At 39.4% G+C, this 20811-nt stretch overlaps 2 protein-coding genes across 2 annotated transcripts; both read left to right on the top strand.

The window, feature by feature from the left end:
* Nucleotides 1-1489: 1489 nt before the first annotated feature.
* On the top strand, nucleotides 1490-10514 carry LOC135466136 (ATP synthase subunit s, mitochondrial-like). The gene is made up of 4 exons (XM_064743505.1): nucleotides 1490-1692; nucleotides 3146-3354; nucleotides 3819-3981; nucleotides 9678-10514. The coding sequence occupies exons 1-4, from the start codon at nucleotides 1490-1492 to the stop codon at nucleotides 9814-9816; spliced, it is 714 nt and encodes a 237-aa protein (XP_064599575.1). The 3' UTR covers nucleotides 9817-10514.
* Nucleotides 10515-12191: 1677 nt separating this feature from the next.
* LOC135466664 (activator of 90 kDa heat shock protein ATPase homolog 1-like) lies at nucleotides 12192-20300 on the top strand. The gene is made up of 9 exons (XM_064744289.1): nucleotides 12192-12427; nucleotides 14546-14625; nucleotides 15181-15291; nucleotides 15622-15722; nucleotides 17520-17640; nucleotides 18058-18131; nucleotides 18494-18652; nucleotides 19437-19538; nucleotides 19991-20300. Exons 1-9 carry the CDS (start codon nucleotides 12192-12194, stop codon nucleotides 20213-20215), a joined length of 1209 nt encoding a protein of 402 aa, XP_064600359.1. The 3' UTR covers nucleotides 20216-20300.
* The last annotated feature ends 511 nt before the right edge of the window (nucleotides 20301-20811 follow it).

The raw sequence follows: 20811 nt of genomic DNA, 5'->3' as shown, positions 1-20811 counted from the left end.
TGAAGTTGAATAATGGTGTAAATTGTGTAAAAAACGTGAAACCAACTTCCAAGACCAAAGAAAAACAGAAATAGAACAGATTACATTTGTATTTTTACAATATCAATACTTTTTTATTCGTTAATGCAACTGCACTTGCCGATTTAAATTTTTCGTGAGAAATAACAAGAAGTAAAACCAATCAGCAAATAATATAGCTACTCCAAAAAATTCGCATCTGTTTCAAGTCATCAGTTTTGTTTTTAAAAATGGCTGCTTCCATGGTACGAGCGGTGACAAAAATACTGCTGTGTGCTTCTGCCTTCTGCTGAGTGTATGGCTTTTGACATTCATTTAAACTGACTGTTTTCTTTTTTAATTGCAAGTTGCTTGCAACTGAATCGATTGACTAGCTGGGATTTTGTTCAGAATAGAGATCATGCTCATCGCCCTTGATACACATGCAAAGTCCCATATGGTGCTCAGTTATCGTAATGTTAAGTCAAATCAATATTACTCTTTGTCATGTTTGTATGGTTGCAATTTGTAATACATTGCTAAAACAGCAAAAGTTCTTTTGTTTTCTTAATTCATGTGGTAATATCGTCCCGGTCCGTATTTTTATGCTTAAATTAGTGTTGACTGAATTACGAGGCTAATCATGGAGGTAGTCATATATAAATAGTGACTGCCTGTATAGATATATATACACTGCCGTGGGATAATGTATGAGCTGTTGGAGAGGGGTTCTCCTTGTTCAATGGCATTTGGTGGGAGTCTCACCGCCACAGCACCCTGCTCTACCTTCCTCTCTTGATAGCAGACCTGAGCCCATCCCCCACTGCATTAAATGAAAAGTATGATCAGGTATCTAGTAGGTATTTAGGTGCTGTCACTGCTGTGGTTTCCTTCTACCAAATAGACACCAGGACCCATCAAATATGTGTTTCTTGAAATCAAGAAATCAATCTATAATTAAGTACAGATCTCTTTGAGTTATGTCATCGAAGACTTCTGATACGCTACATTAAGCATCACCCCCTCATATATATATATATATATCGCATCACTAAATAAATGGGCTGTACTTTGATGCTGCATTGCTCCATTATCCTTTGTTCAAACCCTTTCAAACGCACATTCCGGTGACCCACAGTGCATCACCTGTCAGGTGTCATGAGTATAGCGCGTGCTGCACCTGTGTGATGCGTCAATCAAGTGTCGTCTGGAAAAATTGTCTAGCTCTAGTGTCAGAGAAACCCTTCTGCCAGATAGGCACAAGTTTTGCTGAATCAAGATGGTTTTCTCTGATCGCCTTTTCAAGTAAAACTAGGTAGAACATCATTTTGAAATGTCCGGAACATGCATTTTTGACTCTGTTTTGATTTTGGTCTCATGAACAGAAATCTTAAAGGATGAAATTGAAATTTGATCTGTAAACTCAGGATATAATGGCTTTTAAGTGTGTAAATTTTTAGAAGCTGTTGTAAGGGGGTTTTGAAAATGTTGAATGTCAAAGTACGGCCCATTTTTTTATGCCACCCCGAAAATTATATTAAAAAAAATATATTTTGTTAATTTTTTTTTTCAGATACGGAGGCAGTTATGTCTATCACAAGCCATTCAGTCACATTGTGTTCTACAAAAACAGTTTCGAGCTCAGAATGAGACAAGCCGTAACTTGTGGGGTTGGCTTAACTCTGTGTTTAACAGGTTGGTTTCATTATCTAGAATTTCGGGACGCTTCATTTGTCACTGCAGCCAACTAGCACCAGATAAATGAGTATGACTTGAGTCAGGAGATTTTTACATTATTAGCCAAAGTGGTAAGAGGGGGAGATCTGTAGTTGCGAAAACTGGAAAACTCTTATTTGAGCAATGCAGTGGGAAGAGTTACCAAAAGAAACAAACCCAGATGTATTGGAATTAAAATAAGGAAATTTACTGTTGTTCACCTGTATTTTAAAGCTTTTATGGCATAAAGGGTAGTTAATGTTCTTAACTAGCCTCTTCTTAGGTTTGTCTAACCAAAAAATTCACAAAAAAGAGCACTTTCTACCGTCTTAGGCTGATTAGGGTCATGACCTCAAGGTCAGTATTGTTAAAGTTTAGCAGCATCATGGAGGCTGGTTCACTATCTGCTATGGCATAGGCTCAGAAAATGCAATTTTTTTCATGAACAGGTGTGATTGTCATGGCCTTTTTGGTCTCAGAAAAGGTTAGTTGATCAGAGAGACCACTCAGTTGATATTGATTTATGCTAGAAAAGTTTAATGCACCTGTGAACAGGGGGCAATGTTCTTTAAAATAAATATGACACATATCTGGCTGTTTCTCTGCAACTCTTGTAAATGGGTTGCTCTATTCAAAATTACCCCACTCCACAACAAATTGTTCTACTTAGGGCACTGGTTTCCTCCATAAACCTGTAACTGCCATTGAGTTAATGGAAATATGGAATCGTCAATGAACTTCACTGTCAAAAAACTAGGGCAAAAAATAAGTTGGGAACTATGGCACCACACAAACACTCCATTACAAAAATCTTACCTATCTGGTATGTAGAATTTTACCTTTCAAAGAGGTAATATCCATGTTTCAACTCTCAGAATGTGAACTTCGGCCATTTAAGTAAAGTTCACTTTTGGTATTGGTGTTCATCATTCTTTTCTTCTGGCAAAGTAAATAATTAACATGCCAGATAAAAATGCCTAGTGTACAGATAACAACAAAAATTGAGATGCTGTCTATGAAATTCCTAAACAGTGATCTAAATTATTTGTATAGCATATAGATGTAACACAAATCCCCACCACTTTAAAGATCTTTGGGTGTTTGTCGGTGAATTTCAGTATAACTTGTACGTCTAGATTAACTCTTTACATTATGATATGACCAAAAAAGGACTAAGTAAACAATATAAACACATGCCTTCAGTAGCTTCTATTGAGATGCATAAAATGCTCACTTTTCTAATATTTGGACATGAAATAATAAATTATCATATTGATAAGATTCTTTATCAGCAGGGATAGGGTACAAAATTATAACAAAAAACAGTTGGAATTTATGCATATTACAAAAATATTTAGTGGGCTTTCCAAAATGAACAGACCTGATAACACACAAATCTTTTTCTTGAAATGCCACCGTGCATTCATTTCAGGGTTGACAAAGATCGTGTAAAGACAGTAGGACCAGACAGAGCATGTGCAGAATGGTTATTGCGATGTGGAGCCAGTGTTCGGTGGGCTGGGTTTGATCACTGGGAGAAAGATTATAATCGTCTGCCCGCAGGAAATTTTGACAAGTACAAAATTTCAGAAATTGATGCCTCCAACTCTGCTGTAATGGGCATTGGCTTTCCTCATTTAGGTAAAAAAAAAGAAAAAAAACATGTGTTCAACCTGCACAGTATTTTTTGTGTAATTGTCTGTTGAAATTGAGCAAGTATTTGTTGAAGGCACAACACAATTATAATGCAGTGTAGTTGTAAAGTTGTTTGTTTGACAATGTGTGTAAATGAGTAATGAACCCAAAGCTTTTGATAAACTTGTTCTCATGTCAGTTTATGTGGAATATATTGTCTTCCCCTCAGTCTAGTTTGTACTACATGTATATCATATCCTACTAGAAAAATGTTTTTATCACAAGATATATTTTATGACATTGCAATTCTTGAGGAGAAATTTCAGGTCACTTACCCTAGATGGGTAAAATGTACCTGTGTGGCACCTTGAGCAGTGCAGATCTGGTTAAGAGTGAAACTATTTGAAACTAGTGTGAACATTAAAGTGTCTTCTTCTGGTTTTCATTTTAGTGCATGGGTCTCATTTTAGAGGGGCTCAAAGAAGTGAAGAAGATAGTGTTACATAACTGTGGTTACCTGGATGACAGCGCCATAGAGTTACTTCCCTTAGTGAAGGACTCGCTGAGAGAACTTCAGATCAGCAGTTGTGGAGATGTGACCCAGCGTAGCCTTCCCTCCATTGCTGAGCTACAGTAAGTTACAGAGATTATCCTGCATTAGACAAAGTGCTTCAGTTTTCATTGAATAGCAATTGTCATGCAGGGGAGGTCCTGTATTCTGCAGTCGTCTTCATACGAGTCTGTTGTTCGGCTTTGAAAACAATGTCAGTGCTGAAGCAATTTCCATGTAAATTTTCTGTGCCTGACCCATGCAGTATAAGAGTTACTGACACCATGAGTATCCTATCAATAAGTAACCGTGTAACGAATAATACCTGATAACACAGGTTCTGTAGATGTACTCAGAATTATGAGCATGACTCTCTGCATGACGTACCATTGACATTGTGCTTGCTGAGGATGACAACTTGTTAGCCCCTTACAAGTGTAGTTGGTGTAGAGGATATGCTTGTGGCGTCTCTACAGTTATTCCCTTACAAGTGTAGTTGGTGGAGAGGATATGCATGTGGCATCTCTACAGTCATTCCCTTACAGGTGTAGTTGGTGGAGAGGATATGCATGTGGCGTCTCTAAAGTCATTCCCTTACAGGTGTAGTTGGTGGAGAGGATATGCTTGTGGCGTCTCTAAAGTCATTCCCTTACAAGTGTAGTTGGTGGAGAGGATATGCATGTGGCATCTCTACAGTCATTCCCTTACAAGTGTAGTTGGTGGAGAGGATATGCATGTGGCATCTTTAAAGTCATTCCCTTACAGGTGCAGTTGGTGGAGAGGATGTGCATGTAGCATCTCTAAAGTCATTCCCTTACCAGTGTAGTTGGTGGAGAGAATATGCATGTGGCATCTCTAAAGTCATTCCCTTACAGGTGTAGTTGGTGGAGAGGATATGCTTGTGGCGTCTCTAAAGTCATTCCCTTACAGGTGTAGTTGGTGGAGAGGATATGCATGTGGCATCTTTAAAGTCATTCCCTTACAGGTGTAGTTGGTGGAGAGGATATGCATGTGGCATCTCTAAAGTCATTCCCTTACAAGTGTAGTTGGTGGAGAGGATATGCATGTGGCATCTCTACAGTCATTCCCTTACAGGTGTAGTTGGTGGAGAGGATATGCTTGTGGCGTCTCTAAAGTCATTCCCTTACAAGTGTAGTTGGTGGAGAGGATATGCATGTGGCATCTCTAAAGTCATTCCCTTACAAGTGTAGTTGGTGGAGAGGATATGCTTGTGGCATCTCTACAGTTATTCCCTTACAAGTGTAGTTGGTGGAGAGGATATGCTTGTGGCGTCTCTAAAGTCATTCCCTTACAGGTGTAGTTGGTGGAGAGGATATGCATGTGGCATCTTTAAAGTCATTCCCTTACAGGTGTAGTTGGTGGAGAGGATATGCATGTGGCATCTCTACAGTCATTCCCTTACAAGTGTAGTTGGTGGAGAGGATATGCTTGTGGCATCTCTACAGTCATTCCCTTACAAGTGTAGTTGGTGGAGAGGATATGCATGTGGCATCTCTAAAGTCATTCCCTTACAGGTGTAGTTGGTGGAGAGGATATGCATGTGGCATCTCTAAAGTCATTCCCTTACAGGTGTAGTTGGTGGAGAGGATATGCATGTGGCATCTTTAAAGTCATTCCCTTACAGGTGTAGTTGGTGGAGAGGATATGCATGTAGCATCTTTAAAGTCATTCCCTTACAAGTGTAGTTGGTGGAGAGGATATGCATGTGGCATCTCTACAGTCATTCCCTTACAGGTGTAGTTGGTGGAGAGGATATGCATGTAGCATCTCTAAAGTCATTCCCTTACAGGTGTAGTTGGTGGAGAGGATATGCATGTGGCATCTCTACAGTCATTCCCTTACAAGTGTAGTTGGTGGAGAGGATATGCATGTGGCATCTCTACAGTCATTCCCTTACAGGTGTAGTTAGTGGAGAGGATATGCATGTGGCATCTCTACAGTCATTCCCTTACAAGTGTAGTTGGTGGAGAGGATATGCATGTGGCATCTCTAAAGTCATTCCCTTACAAGTGTAGTTGGTGGAGAGGATATGCTTGTGGCATCTCTACAGTCATTCCCTTACAAGTGTAGTTGGTGGAGAGGATATGCTTGTGGCATCTCTACAGTCATTCCCTTACAAGTGTAGTTGGTGGAGAGGATATGCATGTGGCATCTCTACAGTCATTCCCTTACAAGTGTAGTTGGTGGAGAGGATATGCTTGTGGCATCTCTAAAGTCATTCCCTTACAGGTGTAGTTGGTGGAGAGGATATGCATGTGGCATCTCTATAGTCATTCCCTTACAGGTGCAGTTGGTGGAGAGGATATGCTTGTGGCATCTCTACAGTCATTCCCTTACAAGTGTAGTTGGTGGAGAGGATATGCATGTAGCATCTCGAAAGTCATTCCCTTACAAGTGTAGTAGGTGGAGAGGATATGCATGTGGCATCTCTACAGTCATTCCCTTACAGGTGTAGTTGGTGGAGAGGATATGCATGTGGCGTCTCTAAAGTCATTCCCTTACAAGTGTAGTTGGTGGAGAGGATATGCATGTGGCATCTCTACAGTTATTCCCTTACAGGTGTAGTTGGTGGAGAGGATATGCATGTAGCATCTCTACAGTCATTCCCTTACAAGTGTAGTTGGTGGAGAGGATATGCTTGTGGCATCTCTACAGTTATTCCCTTACAGGTGTAGTTGGTGGAGAGGATATGCATGTAGCATCTCTAAAGTCATTCCCTTACAAGTGTAATGGGTGGAGAGGATATGCATGTAGCATCTCTACAGTCATTCCCTTACAAGTGTAGTTGGTGGAGAGGATATGCTTGTGGCATCTCTACAGTCATTCCCTTACAAGTGTAGTTGGTGGACAGGATATGCATGTAGCATCTCTACAGTCATTCCCTTACAAGTGTAGTTGGTGGAGAGGATATGCATGTAGCATCTCTACAGTCATTCCCTTACAAGTGTATTTGGTGGAGAGGATATGCTTGTGGCGTCTCTAAAGTCATTCCCTTACAAGTGTAGTTGGTGGAGAGGATATGCATGTGGCATCTCTAAAGTCATTCCCTTACAAGTGTAATGGGTGGAGAGGATATGCTTGTGGCGTCTAAAGTCATTCCCTTACAGGTGTAGTTGGTGGAGAGGATATGCATGTGGCATCTCTACAGTCATTCCCTTACAAGTGTAATGGGTGGAGAGGATATGCATGTAGCATCTCTAAAGTCATTCCCTTACAAGTGTAGTAGGTGGAGAGGATATGCATGTGGCATCTCTACAGTCATTCCCTTACAGGTGTAGTTGGTGGAGAGGATATGCATGTGGCGTCTCTAAAGTCATTCCCTTACAAGTGTAGTTGGTGGAGAGGATATGCTTGTGGCATCTCTACAGTTATTCCCTTACAGGTGTAGTTGGTGGAGAGGATATGCATGTAGCATCTCTACAGTCATTCCCTTACAAGTGTAGTTGGTGGAGAGGATATGCTTGTGGCATCTCTACAGTTATTCCCTTACAGGTGTAGTTGGTGGAGAGGATATGCATGTAGCATCTCTAAAGTCATTCCCTTACAAGTGTAATGGGTGGAGAGGATATGCATGTAGCATCTCTACAGTCATTCCCTTACAAGTGTAGTTGGTGGAGAGGATATGCTTGTGGCATCTCTACAGTCATTCCCTTACAAGTGTAGTTGGTGGACAGGATATGCATGTAGCATCTCTACAGTCATTCCCTTACAAGTGTAGTTGGTGGAGAGGATATGCATGTAGCATCTCTACAGTCATTCCCTTACAAGTGTATTTGGTGGAGAGGATATGCTTGTGGCGTCTCTAAAGTCATTCCCTTACAAGTGTAGTTGGTGGAGAGGATATGCATGTGGCATCTCTAAAGTCATTCCCTTACAAGTGTAATGGGTGGAGAGGATATGCTTGTGGCGTCTAAAGTCATTCCCTTACAGGTGTAGTTGGTGGAGAGGATATGCATGTGGCATCTCTACAGTCATTCCCTTACAAGTGTAATGGGTGGAGAGGATATGCATGTAGCATCTCTACAGTCATTCCCTTACAAGTGTAGTTGGTGGAGAGGATATGCTTGTGGCATCTCTACAGTCATTCCCTTACAAGTGTAGTTGGTGGACAGGATATGCATGTAGCATCTCTACAGTCATTCCCTTACAAGTGTAGTTGGTGGAGAGGATATGCATGTGGCATCTCTACAGTCATTCCCTTACAAGTCTAATGGGGTGGAGAGGATATGCATGTAGCATCTCTACAGTCATTCCCTTACAAGTGTAATGGGTGGAGAGGATATGCTTGTGGCATCTCTAAAGTCATTCCCTTACAGGTGTAGTGGGTGGAGAGGATATGCATGTGGCATCTCTACAGTTATTCCCTTACAAGTGTAGTTAGTGGAGAGGATATGCATGTAGCATCTCAACAGTCATTCCCTTACAAGTGTAGTTGGTGGAGAGGATATGCATGTAGCATCTCTACAGTCATTCCCTTACAAGTGTAGTGGGTGGAGAGGATATGCATGTGGCATCTCTAAAGTCATTCCCTTACAGGTGTAGTGGGTGGAGAGGATATGCTTGTGGCATCTCTACAGTTATTCCCTAACAAGTGTATTTGGTGGAGAGGATATGCATGTGGCATCTCTAAAGTCATTCCCTTACAAGTGTAGTTGGTGGAGAGGATATGCATGTGGCATCTCTACAGTCATTCCCTTACAAGTGTAGTTGGTGGAGAGGATGTGCTTGTGGCGTCTCTAAAGTCATTCCCTTACGAGTGTAGTTGGTGGAGAGGATATGCATGTGGCATCTCTACAGTCATTCCCTTACAAGTGTAGTTGGTGGAGAGGATGTGCTTGTGGCGTCTCTAAAGTCATTCCCTTACGAGTGTAGTTGGTGGAGAGGATATGCATGTAGCATCTCTACAGTCATTCCCTTACAAGTGTAGTTGGTGGAGAGGATATGCATGTAGCATCTTTAAAGTCATTCCCTTACAAGTGTAGTTGGTGTAGAGGATATGCATGTAGCATCTCTACAGTCATTCCCTTACAAGTGTAGTTGGTGGAGAGGATATGCTTGTGGCGTCTCTAAAGTCATTCCCTTACAAGTGTAGTTGGTGGAGAGGATATGCATGTAGCATCTTTAAAGTCATTCCCTTACAGGTGTAGTGGGTGGAGAGGATATGCATGTAGCATCTCTATAGTCATTCCCTTACAAGTGTAGTGGGTGGAGAGGATATGCATGTAGCATCTCTACAGTTGTTGTGTGTGCTCTTGCATCTGGTTAAGGTCTAGTTTCAGTTCAGCTTGCTAGCCCATCATTGTCAATCTTTGGCATGCAACACACAATATCCCAGGAGACTAATATTGAAATGTTAGCAGATTTGATGCATGCTTATTACCATAACGAGGAATATGCGTTCATTTCCAGTGAACTTTTTTCATAAGGTTTAGTTTTCTGATCTATCTACCCAATTATTACCTCAGCAGTCTTGTTAAATTCTTATATATTCATTTTCTCATGTTGGCTTCCTCTCCGGCCTTTCGTTGGAAGGTCTGGCAGCAACCTGCGGATGGTCGTGGGTTTCCCTCGAGCTGTGCCCGGTTTACTCCCACCATATAATGGCGTAAAACACCGATCAAATAAATAAATAAATATATATTCATTTTTAATCATGGTGTATTCTCTATACATGAAATTTTGACATCAAAACAATTAAACCAATTCTAAAAAATTAAAATAAACAAGTAAACCTGTTTTATGTTTTCATTTCTTACAGAAAGTTACAGAGTTTGGTGATGTTTGATCTGCCCGAGATAAAGGACAGGAAAGGTGCTTTGGAAATGTTATCATCTGCCTTACCCAAATGTAAAATTGCTTTCTATGATTTACCAGAAAAAGAAAGCAGTGGCGCATAACAAATATTTGTTGAGCTTTATGTAGCACTTTTTAGGTCAGCAGTTACCCTAAAGAAAAAATGTCCATGACTAGCTTGCCCACTTTTCATGATTGTGAGAGCTCTATTGATTTTAGAAAGGTGATTTGAGGTTTGCTTTGAACTTGGGGTGATATTCTACTGGCAAATTGTAAGCTTCAGCACCAAAAATAATATTTTGTGACATAATGGTTGGATTCTACTCTGTTGTGTTGTTGGTCCAGTTGCAGGTTTATGGGAATTTGTGCTTCAGGTTTTGCAAACACATACAAGCCTTACAAACATCCCGTCCTATAATGCTACTTCACTGGAACATTATGTCGAAAACATTAGAAAGGATGTCTTACGCAGTCATAACGTTCTGAAGCTTGGTAGATCCGTGCTTGGCTTGTCATTACTTGGCCAATCAGTACTTTGCCAGTCATTACTTCTCAACTTACCAAGCAACTAAGTACTAAGATTGCCAGTTTGAAAGTATTAGGTGTAGAGTCTTTTTGAGTCAACAGTTTCTCAGTTTTTGCTTAACGCATATCAAGTAACCTTTCATGCTGTGCTTCAAGTCCAGAGTGATACGAATCACAAATTTACAAACACATGTTTATTAAGTGTCTGAAACCACTACCAATGCTAATATCTGTATCTGTGATGTGTTCAGCTTTTTTTTTTGTTAAGATGTCAGAAGATGTCATCATTAAAAACATGAATAAATTTTTTTTAGTTGATTGTAATTTGAGTTGTGGTTTTATTGTTGTTTTTTATTTGTTGATTTGTGTGTTATGCCATATTCTAGAATATTTCATTTATATGACAGCAGTCAGGGCTACAGGCAGAGGAAACTGGGCATTGCAAAGCCCGGAGAAAACAACTCATGAGTTCGCCAATCAGACAGTAGGTCTGTAATATTAGACCAGGATCAAAGGGCCTTCAGATACAGTACTTGTAAGTTTCTAGGTAGTAGCTAGGCCTGTAGTTCTGAATTTCACCTTCAGTTTAGTATGTAAAAATGCGCTTTCATAAGTATACAAACGCCTTGATGTTATACTTCAGAAATTAATCAAACTTCACAAAAAGTCATCCCATATGGTGGATGAATCAATCAGAATCAAGCAAAAGGTGTGACTTATAAACTTACACTTTGATTTTGCTGAATTTGAATCTTTACAACATTTTATATGAAATCTGTAAAACTGATGGCTTTAATTGCTTCTAACAGAATTATACAAAACAGAAAAGATATATTTGTACATAGAATTGATGGCTGATTTGAGCATAAGTAAAACCCAGATCCAGTGCTGACGGCATAATAAGATTCTTTGTCGATAACCTGCCAATATAATTCTGGTTTTATGGTAAAGTGTGGTAGCTTGGTCTCACTGAAAAGTCATTTACAACTTTTGTTTTCATTGCCAATTTCTTGCTTTTTACAACTGGTCCATGTTATTACCCCCCTAATCTAGAAAAGAGAGGAGCGGGAGGGCGGGAGGTGGGGGTGGCTACTACTTAATACAGTAGGGTATTAAGTAGTAGCCAAGCTGAGCCTGATTTGGCTTTATACCTCAGTGGTATGATGGATTACACATGATCAGACTGCAAGCAGAAGGTTTTACACCGAGGTAACAGCTGGGGGGCCTAGCTCCTACATGTAGGCCTATGATTAGTACCTATACTGGTGCTGGCTTTGATCAAGATATCAGCCATTATTTCGAACTTCCAATAAACTTATGAACAGTACACTTCAGTCACAGATACTTGATTGAATGTAAATATAATGAATAATTGTTTTGTAAGTTTTTAATTTGTTTTTCTGATGGGTCACAGGGTTGATTAGCAAGACTGGATTTTTCCATGACAACGGCTTGGAAAAGCATATAGCTACAAGATAAAATGTGCCCTAACTTGTTTCTGTTCATCTTAACATTTTATTTATTTTTTGTTAAATCATGTTATGATATTTTAACAAAATTTTATATTTTGTTTGTGAGTACGGCGTAAAACACCAATCAAATAAATAAATAAATATATTTTGTTTGTAATACTTCTGATGCTCAGTGAGACTTAAGAATATGTATCTTCGTACCACCAGTTTCCAGTCCACTTACCAAACCAATGGTGAACCCGTAAAACCCCTTCCCGCCTGTATCACGACGGTCCAAAGCTGTGAACTCACTTGTCCTTCTTTTATTACGTCAAAATTATTGGTGTACGTGTACGCATAAAACGTACATGAAGTACACATGCACTGGATCGTCATAGCAGAAAACGATACGTTCTAGACTCATTTGGACCTTCTGTGTCGCTTGTCCTCAAGTCTCCCATTTTCCTGTTTACGCTGGCCAGCATTAACTCCCTTGTCTTGTCATGTTCGTTCCTGCCACCAGGTGTACCCAACAACAGACTTCTTCCGACGTATTTTCGAGAAATACACGTGTTGTGGACCAGATATTTATTTTGTGTTTTCCAAACTCGGCAACATTTCGCGTGTTGGTGAAGTGTTTTCCCCAGAAGATAACCACAATGGCAAAGTGGGGTGAAGGAGATCCTCGTTGGATTGTAGAAGAACGACCGGACGCTACGAATGTCAACAACTGGCATTGGTAAATCTCGACATACTGTTTTGACATATAAGCCGAACTGCTGTCGGTGCTTGAAAATAATTAAAATTTTGAATCATTACTTTCGGTACTGATAAAATAACTTGACATATCGAAAATCAGATTTACACATGCCTTTTTGATAAGCGATGTAGGCTAGTCTAGCAATGAAACAGAAGGAAAATAAGCGAAGAAGTAGCAACATAGCCAAAATGCATGCATGTCTTACAAATTAAGTTTGGGCCTAAGCTACATGTACCATAGTCCTAGATGGCGCTGACATTATGTTTGGCAAAAATTTTTTTCGGCTAAGGATGGCCCCAAACAAATGTCAGAGCGCGCTCCATTTGAAAACCTGAGTCAGTTGCCATGGCAGATTGTCACAGCGTTTGAGACAAAAATTACCTATTTATGTTCCTCATCTTTTTCCTGTTTCCCTTTTCATCTGTCCATCAATTGCAACCACAGCTTTGATCAGTTATTCCTGGGCCATGTTGGCCCAGTATTTCTTGGTGATGCTCAAAGTGACCCACTCTACTGTCTGGGTTGGGATATTTGACATGGGCTAGTAACTGCATCAGGTTTTTAAATGAAGCACGATCTGACATTGGTTTGGGGCCATCAATGGCTGAACAGAGCAATTTCTGACAAATGTACTATGGTTCACCCAATGATTGGGATGTATGTTAACCTCTGCACCTGAAGGGTAAAAACAGGCGTGCAAACCCAGTTATTCAATAGTACTTCTGTATGTCAGACCTGAGACAATGTTCAACGTATTAATGGAGAGTTCTCAAGCTTTACCTTTACATCTGGGAATAATAATGTGATGTGAAGGTGAAGTCTGAGAACTCTGTACACCGTTCTAAACAATTTTTCACTCATATGATAGCAGTATGGTTTATTGGTGGAGGAAGTTGGTGCCCAGTGTAAATCACCAAAGTTTGCCTAGTTTGCCTAAGTAATAGTTTACCAAGTCAAACGATCAATTGCTAATTGTCGACTTTATGCTGGCAGGTTAATGTTTGCCAACTTAACCCCTCAAACCACGTTGCAGTTTCAAAACACAAATGAAAAGGAAAACACCAAAGTTGGTATTGGCTTCTGTGGCTAAAAAAACATTGCCTGGCTTCAGTTTGTAACATAATGTCTTCATTTATCTGATAAATCAAATGTGTCAGACTCCAGTCTTTTGATCAATTTAAAGCCAAAACCATCTAAAAGCAATAACCCAAACTGAACAGTCATTAGTATTGAAACAATGGAAGGAACTGGACTAAGGGACCACTTTCACAAAACTGTGTAAGTCACATTTCTTGCAACTTTTTCGTAAATGATGTTGTGTTTGAGTTTTAGTGTCATATGGTGATGTAATTTCTGATGAAAGATATGTAAAATTGATTTTCGAAGTCTCGTGAAAGTGGCCCCTAAAGTCTAACATGTGTTTTATGATTGTAGAGTAACATATTGATATTGATTCAGAATTTATCATAATTTATTAATATGCATCTGAAGCATTCAGCAGCATCATTTGTATTTGAAATTTATAGTTACTCAGTGTCATTGACCAATCAGAGCGAAGCTTTTATCACCTGATTACAGTGATGGAGGCTAGTTGAACTGACAGCTGTGCATTTATGGAGTAAAAAACAAAGGAAGGCCCATAACTTCTGTAGAGCGTAACCAGTCAAGGTGTTTAAAAGTGTTTTATTAAAAGAACATTTCACTTGGTCGATGGTAGAAATTGGTGGCTTGAGCGGCTTTCATCACTGAAATATCGAGCCAGAACTGTTGCCTGACTGTTTTTCTCTGTTACTGAGTTTGTCCAACTAAAAACAAACGAATGTTGTTTTGTAGAGATTGGACTATTTTTCCATGTTTCTTATCCAGTTATGTGATGTAGGGTCTTCTGTCCCAGACACTAAAGTTATGTACCTTGTGAGGTATATTAGGTATAAAGAGCGTTCAGATGATTTTCTTTCACCTACGCTTTATGGTGAATGTTGTAACCCTGCTTTGAAACAGGTAATATTTCATGAAGGCATACCACCTGGCCTTGGCCTGTTGTCTCGAAGCATTTAATATCTGCAATAACTAACTGTGTATTGACAATCATTTCAGGGTGGAGAAAGATGCCACAGGTTGGTCAAAAGAAAAACTGAAAGAATTGCTGCTGGGCCTGGTGGTGGAAGATGAAACTGGTGAGTAATTGTTACATCTCCTTGGTTTTCTCCAACGTACGGAACAAACTGAAGGTTTTAAATTTGACGTTGTGTTGTGTTAAATGTGGAGTCTGTGACACCACATTGTTAATTTACTGCATGGAGTTTAGAATAGATCAGTATAGTCATGAAAATTATCTACATGCATAATTTAATGATCAGAAAAACTTGGACAAGTGGAAATGGGTCTTATAAAACATTTGAAGAAAAATTCTTTCAGCTTTTTTCCACTGAATGGTCGCCTAAAGCAAGAAATCCTCATCAGCAGGGTGCTATATTGTAAACATGGAATATCAAATGCTCAGTATTCCACCTCCCAAAACTTGGTGAGAAATTACATGCCAGAACATTGCCCTATTCTGAATCTTCTGAACTAGCCCCCTATCTCGATAGGATAATAGGATAGGATAATTCTTGGTTAACAGGTTTCCCTACATTCAACCATACCTACTAGTAAAATGGGGGAAAAGATGTGAAATCCCATTGCTGTACATACATGAATATGTATGATATGTCTGCTTTTTGTCCTTGTAGCATTCTGTGAAATAAAGGAAACATCGAAGCTAGAGGGAGAAGCCTCTGCTAACAACAGAAAAGCAAAACTGATATTTTTCTATGAATGGGTGATAAAGCTCGATTGGTCAGGTAAGTTTCTGTGGATCAGGTTACAATGTGCACATTGTGTGAGAAGTCCCTTGATTTCGGCTTTGGTTTTGAGAGCAGGTTTGGCTAGTGTATGTCTGGATGTGGTGATTAAGGGTAGATGATTCTCCAGACTTTTACATTTCCACTACATTAACACGACCGAGCTGAATCTGAATCCTTGTTGTGTGCAAGATTCCAGATCTTACGTGCTTTGGAAAAACGTGAAATAACAATTTAGTTTGTAGTTTAGGTATCCTCAAGTTCTCCATGAATATTAAAAATGTCAAAAAAAAAAACAATAAACTGTAACTTATGTTTGTTTTGTTTCAGGTCATTTAAAGGCAGTTGGAGATCAGTCCCAGGGGAAAAAGGTGAAAGGAAAACTAGAAATACTTAATCTCAGTGAAGAACATGACCCAGAGCATGTGGATGTAAGTATAGGAAACATCAAGAGTATGACGAGGGGTGGATCTACATGGGTGGTCAGAGGGGCCCTTACCCCACCATCCCCAAGAGCAAGGAAAAAAAAATCATAATGGACCTACATTGATGGAAGAAATAGAAATGTAGCATAAAAAAAATATTAAAACAAATAAGATGAAATGTACAGCATTACAGTATTATGCAGTTTTCATTTGAACAAAATACGAAAGGTCCCCGTTGTACACTCCAAGAGTTTTCACAGTGAACAAGTTTCATGTAATGCACAACTTTGAATGTTGTATAGCATTAAACTGTAGTACATGTATTTGTATCTGCATGAAAAAGCCTATCTATCGGTGTAGCCTATGTCTTGAACATAATGCGGAAAAATGTGCTATCAAAATCCTCTTCCTCTATTGTATTTATTTAGCCCCGTGGCATCTTTAGTGTGAGTTTTAATTTCTGTGTGACATATTAATGGTCACATAAAAATGTTTATTCCTTACTCAGACAGATGAAGTGCCCGCATGATTGATTCTTATTTATCTGTATATGCAGTCTGGCCAAATACACAACTTCGGCTACTATAAACCTACATTTTTTAAGCAGATTCTGTTTTTCTTTTCATTAATAATGTGAAATCATAAAGTATTCAATATTTTATTAAGAATTTTTAAATTCTTTTTTATCTGTTGATCAGGTAAGGCTCTTTCATGAAGTCTTTAACATAGTGAAAAAATTTTTCCAAAGATGTAAGCCCACATCTGTGGCTGCCATTTAAAAGTGGGGACCTGGACTCCTAACTCAGCACACAGACTTTTAGTCTTTTCAATGTTTGGTCAGTTTCGGCTCCAAACTCTTTTACACCCTACATCTCCAGGCACCACTTAAATCTGAATGGCTGAAAACTCATACAAAAATACAACAATCTAGGGTTGTGGAGCTTCCGATGCCTATGCTGCCCATGGAACCCCACCTTATGTGTTCGGATAGGCTGCTTAACTAGCACCTACCCACCCTTACCCTGTCCCCCAGTATTAATTTTATTAGGGCTTTGTACTCTTCAAACAGATACAGAATCGATATTGATTGGCTGACGGTTGAGGTAGGATTCCCTGGGTTAATCTTTCAGGCTTAGTTACAGTGGAATAAATATACCATACCTAAAATTCAGCTTGGGCAAGGCAGAGTCTGGGCATAGGAGAGATTGTCGGTGACTTACCTTAGTCCGTGGTCCTTGGTTTTCCTCTGGGATCAGGTGCCTGCAATCTCTGCACATAACTGCCTGTCACTCAACTGAAATGTTTCACATCCACTCTGTTTATTTGACAGGCAGGCGGGATTATGACGGTATACTGTGTAGAAAACAAATCAAAGCAAACAAGATGTTCAGCGATAGGGAAAGATCGCAGGTTCCAACATAAGAATACGTTGGCAGAGGGACTGTTGTCCAAGACGATTTCTCCACAGAGATCTATAACGCCTAATATGTGCCAAGGGACGCTGTTACAAGGCAAAAAAATGTTACCGTACACAAAGCAAATTAATTTCCTCCGAACGGCTGAGAACACATCTCCGGCCACCTAAAATTGTACAGCTTTCTCCAAATGAAACCTGTTTTGGTTGTGATGGTTATATTGAAAGAATGGCAAAGTACATGGTAATGTTAGGTTTTGCAAAATTACCTGCAAATTTGACTGTAGTAACTGATTTGAAGTAGAAATCAATATCATTTACTTCAAAAAACAACTTGAATTTATGAATGTATTAACATAATATCTGTACTTGTTTGTATGACTTCACAGATTGAAGTAACAACAGATAAGAACACAGATGAAGCTTACAAGGTGAAGGAAGTGATGAGGAAGTGTGGCACTGATGTTATACGCAAGCAGCTAAAACAATATGTCAAGGAATTAAGAGAAAGTAAGACCTCTGAAGTTGATAGAAAACACTTTTGTGCATTTGTGCATTTTGAATCAGGCATAAATGTTTTTGAGTTCGTTTTCTTATTCATTAATCATCAGGGAGTGATTTGTAAATTCATTTGCTTTTCTTACTGTATGGAAATGTTCAGATCCTCTTTTTTTTCTGGGAACTACGTAGCCTTTTCATAATGTAGATTGCCATATTTGTGGGTTTGCATTTACAGGACTTCAGAGTTACCGGTACATTTACAAGAGCGCTTTGTGTAGATACACATAATTCATTTTGTATGGAATAAAAAGTTAAAGAACAACCTGCTGGGTCCCTGACGAAGACCAACTGAGTTGATGATGTATTCATATTTTTGATGCTCATAGAACCTTTTCATCATTTATTTTTTTGTTTGTTTCCTGTCAGGATACAGCCAAGGGATAATTCTGCCAACAAAGGATGGAAAATCAGCAGCAAAAGAGGAACCAAAGAGTTCCACAGTAAGTGTTTCAGCTCTATGCGAAGTAACGCAAAAGACAAGGATTTGACCTTGGGAATGCCTTGTGTGTAGACAATTGTCTCCGCTCAGTTTCACAAAGCGTTTCTTAACTTTAAACCTTGATCGGATATAATACTGTTTAGAGTCCTAGGGGTGCAAATTGTGATATTGTTCCAAATTTTAACTGACATATCATTTTATTAATTATATTTTGAATGCTTTATACTGAAGTGAGATATAGCTTTGTGCAGTTAAACACAAATCTTTCCCCCCCAAACTGGGTGTTTAATATCCCATAAAACACACAGCTTCCGTTGTCATACTTGGTTCTGTATTTCATGGTAAGTTTGTCTTATTTTACAGGTAAACAAAGCCAAACAAGAGATGAATAAGGTGATAAATGGCAGCAGTATTTCACAGTCTTTGTCACTAGGGGTCAAAATCAGAACAAAGAAGCTGGAGACAAAGGAAATGTTTGAGTGTCGACCAACAGATGTATATAGAGCGTTGACGGATCTACAAGTAAGTCTTACAGCTTCATTGTGGTATTTAGTGATTTCCATTTAGGTTTGAACGATCATTTCCAAACTGCATCCCATACGACCAGCACCAGCAACAGGAAAGATAAGCTCATCATGGTTAAATACACTGTTATAACACCTGGGTGACTTTATCTCTTTCAGCCCGACCTGGTTCTACTCTTGATGTGATAACAAAGCAAATATATCGATCACAACTTCTTTTATTCAGTGAGCGACGTTTCAGGATAGGTACGCTCACTGAATAAAAAGAACTTGTTATACTCAACGTATAAATGCTATCGAAAGAAGTCATGCTGTTGATGTGGTTGAAAGGCTCACCTGAATTGCGGGACACAGGAATGATGATAATTGGCTCTTGCCCGCCCTCAGCACCGAATCTTCGACATTTCCCCTTCCTCCTTTGGTTTTGGGACAGCGCTAATAAGTGATTGACATATGGCTCTTTAGGTTTTCTTTTATGAAGTATTTAGGAGACCATTTTACAAGAATACAAATATGGATTGTAGTATTATTCTCTGGGATGAAAGTCTGTATGTATAATGTAATGAAGTTCACCAGATAGTTGCCAAAGGCTGGTAGGTTTAATCAGTTTTGTAGAACTGACAGCTGGAGTAGAAGTGGCATAATCTTGTGTACCGTGCTCAGTGCCAACAAAGCAGATAATAAAATATACTCCCATTCTTGGGCAGTACATGTATGTGGGCAAGACCAGCTTTGTGTGCAGCTAATACATGTATGTTCACAGCTGTGTTTGTGTGTTGCAGATGGTAAAGGCCTACTGTGGGGGAGAGAGTACAATAGAAGCTGAGAAAGGAGGCAGGTTCTCGTTATTTAGTGGAAATATTACTGGAGAATTCGTAGAATTGGTAAGTACAACTGATAAATCAAGTCAACAGTTCCAGAGACTATGTAGTAAACCCAGAATCAGGAATACACTTTGGTTCCATGAGCTTTTGGTGAATGCTGCTGCCATTAACTTTTATTGACTGTTACCCTGAAACAAGTGGAAAACAGTAGACCAAGAAGAGCATCTACTTAGTTGCAAGCTGACAGTGGGCCCATTGGGAAAAAGCTGGAGGTCCACATTAAGCTGACAGTAGACCTTTAAATACACAACCTACCCTGTTAGGGTCACAAGAGCGCCTTTAGCTCACACTGCAAGAATAATTTACACTTACACTAAAAAAATCACATATTCAGCTGCAAACATCAATTGAAGGATTTTTTGGTACGAGAAGAGATCGTGGAGCGGTATAGTTGCAGGACATGTACATAGATCTTCATCATAATTATTATTTGTCCTGTATGATTTTATCAGGTTCCTGAGGAGAAAATTGTAACAAGATGGCGGTGCAAATCCTGGCCAGAGGAACATTATTCTGACGTGAAAATCCATCTCCACGACAAGGACGGCTCAACAGAACTGTCGCTGTCACAAACTGGAATTCCAGAGAGCGAGTATGAAAAGACGTTGATTGGCTGGAAACAGAACTATTGGGAGCGTATGAAAAGCTGTTTTGGATTTGGAGCACGTTTGTTTTGATACATTCGCAAAATAACAGACCAAAGTTAGCACTGAATCATAACCAATCATCCAGAATCCCATTGCCCTTGCATTTGTATCGGAGTATGTTATCGCTGACCCCATCAGTGGTAACAAGTGGATGTCATTTTCCTTGATATATACCAGTTAATGCTCCATTACTCTCTCTGTTGCATGAAGACAGCATTTACTTTTAGAGTCATTCATGGAGTCCAGCTGAAGACAGCTTACTGTGTATCACATTCATTTGTCCAGCTGAAGACAGCTTACTGTGTATCACATTCATTTGTCCAGCTGAAGACAGATTACTGTGTATCACATTCATTTCTCCAGCTGAAGACAGATTACTGTGTATCACATTCATTTCTCCAGCTGAAGACAGCTTACTGTGTATCACATTCATTTGTCCAGCTGAAGACAGATTACTGTGTATCACATTCATTTGTCCAGCTGAAGACAGCTTACTGTGTATCACATTCATTTGTCCAGCTGAAAACAGATTACTGTGTATCACATTCATTTGTCCAGCTGAAGACAGATTACTGTGTATCACATTCATTTGTCCAGCTGAAGACAGATTACTGTGTATCACATTC

This window comes from Liolophura sinensis, chromosome 6 (genome assembly GCF_032854445.1).
Source record: "Liolophura sinensis isolate JHLJ2023 chromosome 6, CUHK_Ljap_v2, whole genome shotgun sequence".
Taxonomy (NCBI): domain Eukaryota; kingdom Metazoa; phylum Mollusca; class Polyplacophora; order Chitonida; family Chitonidae; genus Liolophura; species Liolophura sinensis.
Note: the sequence above shows the minus strand (reverse complement) of the source record. Positions and strands in the feature narration are given on the sequence as shown.

Excerpts from the sequence above, each read along its gene's own strand:
- LOC135466136 (XM_064743505.1), top strand. The coding sequence starts at position 1,490 with ATGTCAAAGTACGGCCCATTTTTTTATGCCACCCCGAAAATTATATTA. Across the intron at positions 1,693-3,145 it reads CTTAACTCTGTGTTTAACAG|GGTTGACAAAGATCGTGTAA; the intron begins GTTGGTTTCATT and ends CATTCATTTCAG. Across the intron at positions 3,355-3,818 it reads CATTGGCTTTCCTCATTTAG|AGGGGCTCAAAGAAGTGAAG; the intron begins GTAAAAAAAAAG and ends GTCTCATTTTAG.
- LOC135466664 (XM_064744289.1), top strand. The coding sequence starts at position 12,192 with ATGTTCGTTCCTGCCACCAGGTGTACCCAACAACAGACTTCTTCCGAC. Across the intron at positions 12,428-14,545 it reads AATGTCAACAACTGGCATTG|GGTGGAGAAAGATGCCACAG; the intron begins GTAAATCTCGAC and ends CAATCATTTCAG. Across the intron at positions 18,653-19,436 it reads GAGCGTTGACGGATCTACAA|ATGGTAAAGGCCTACTGTGG; the intron begins GTAAGTCTTACA and ends TGTGTGTTGCAG.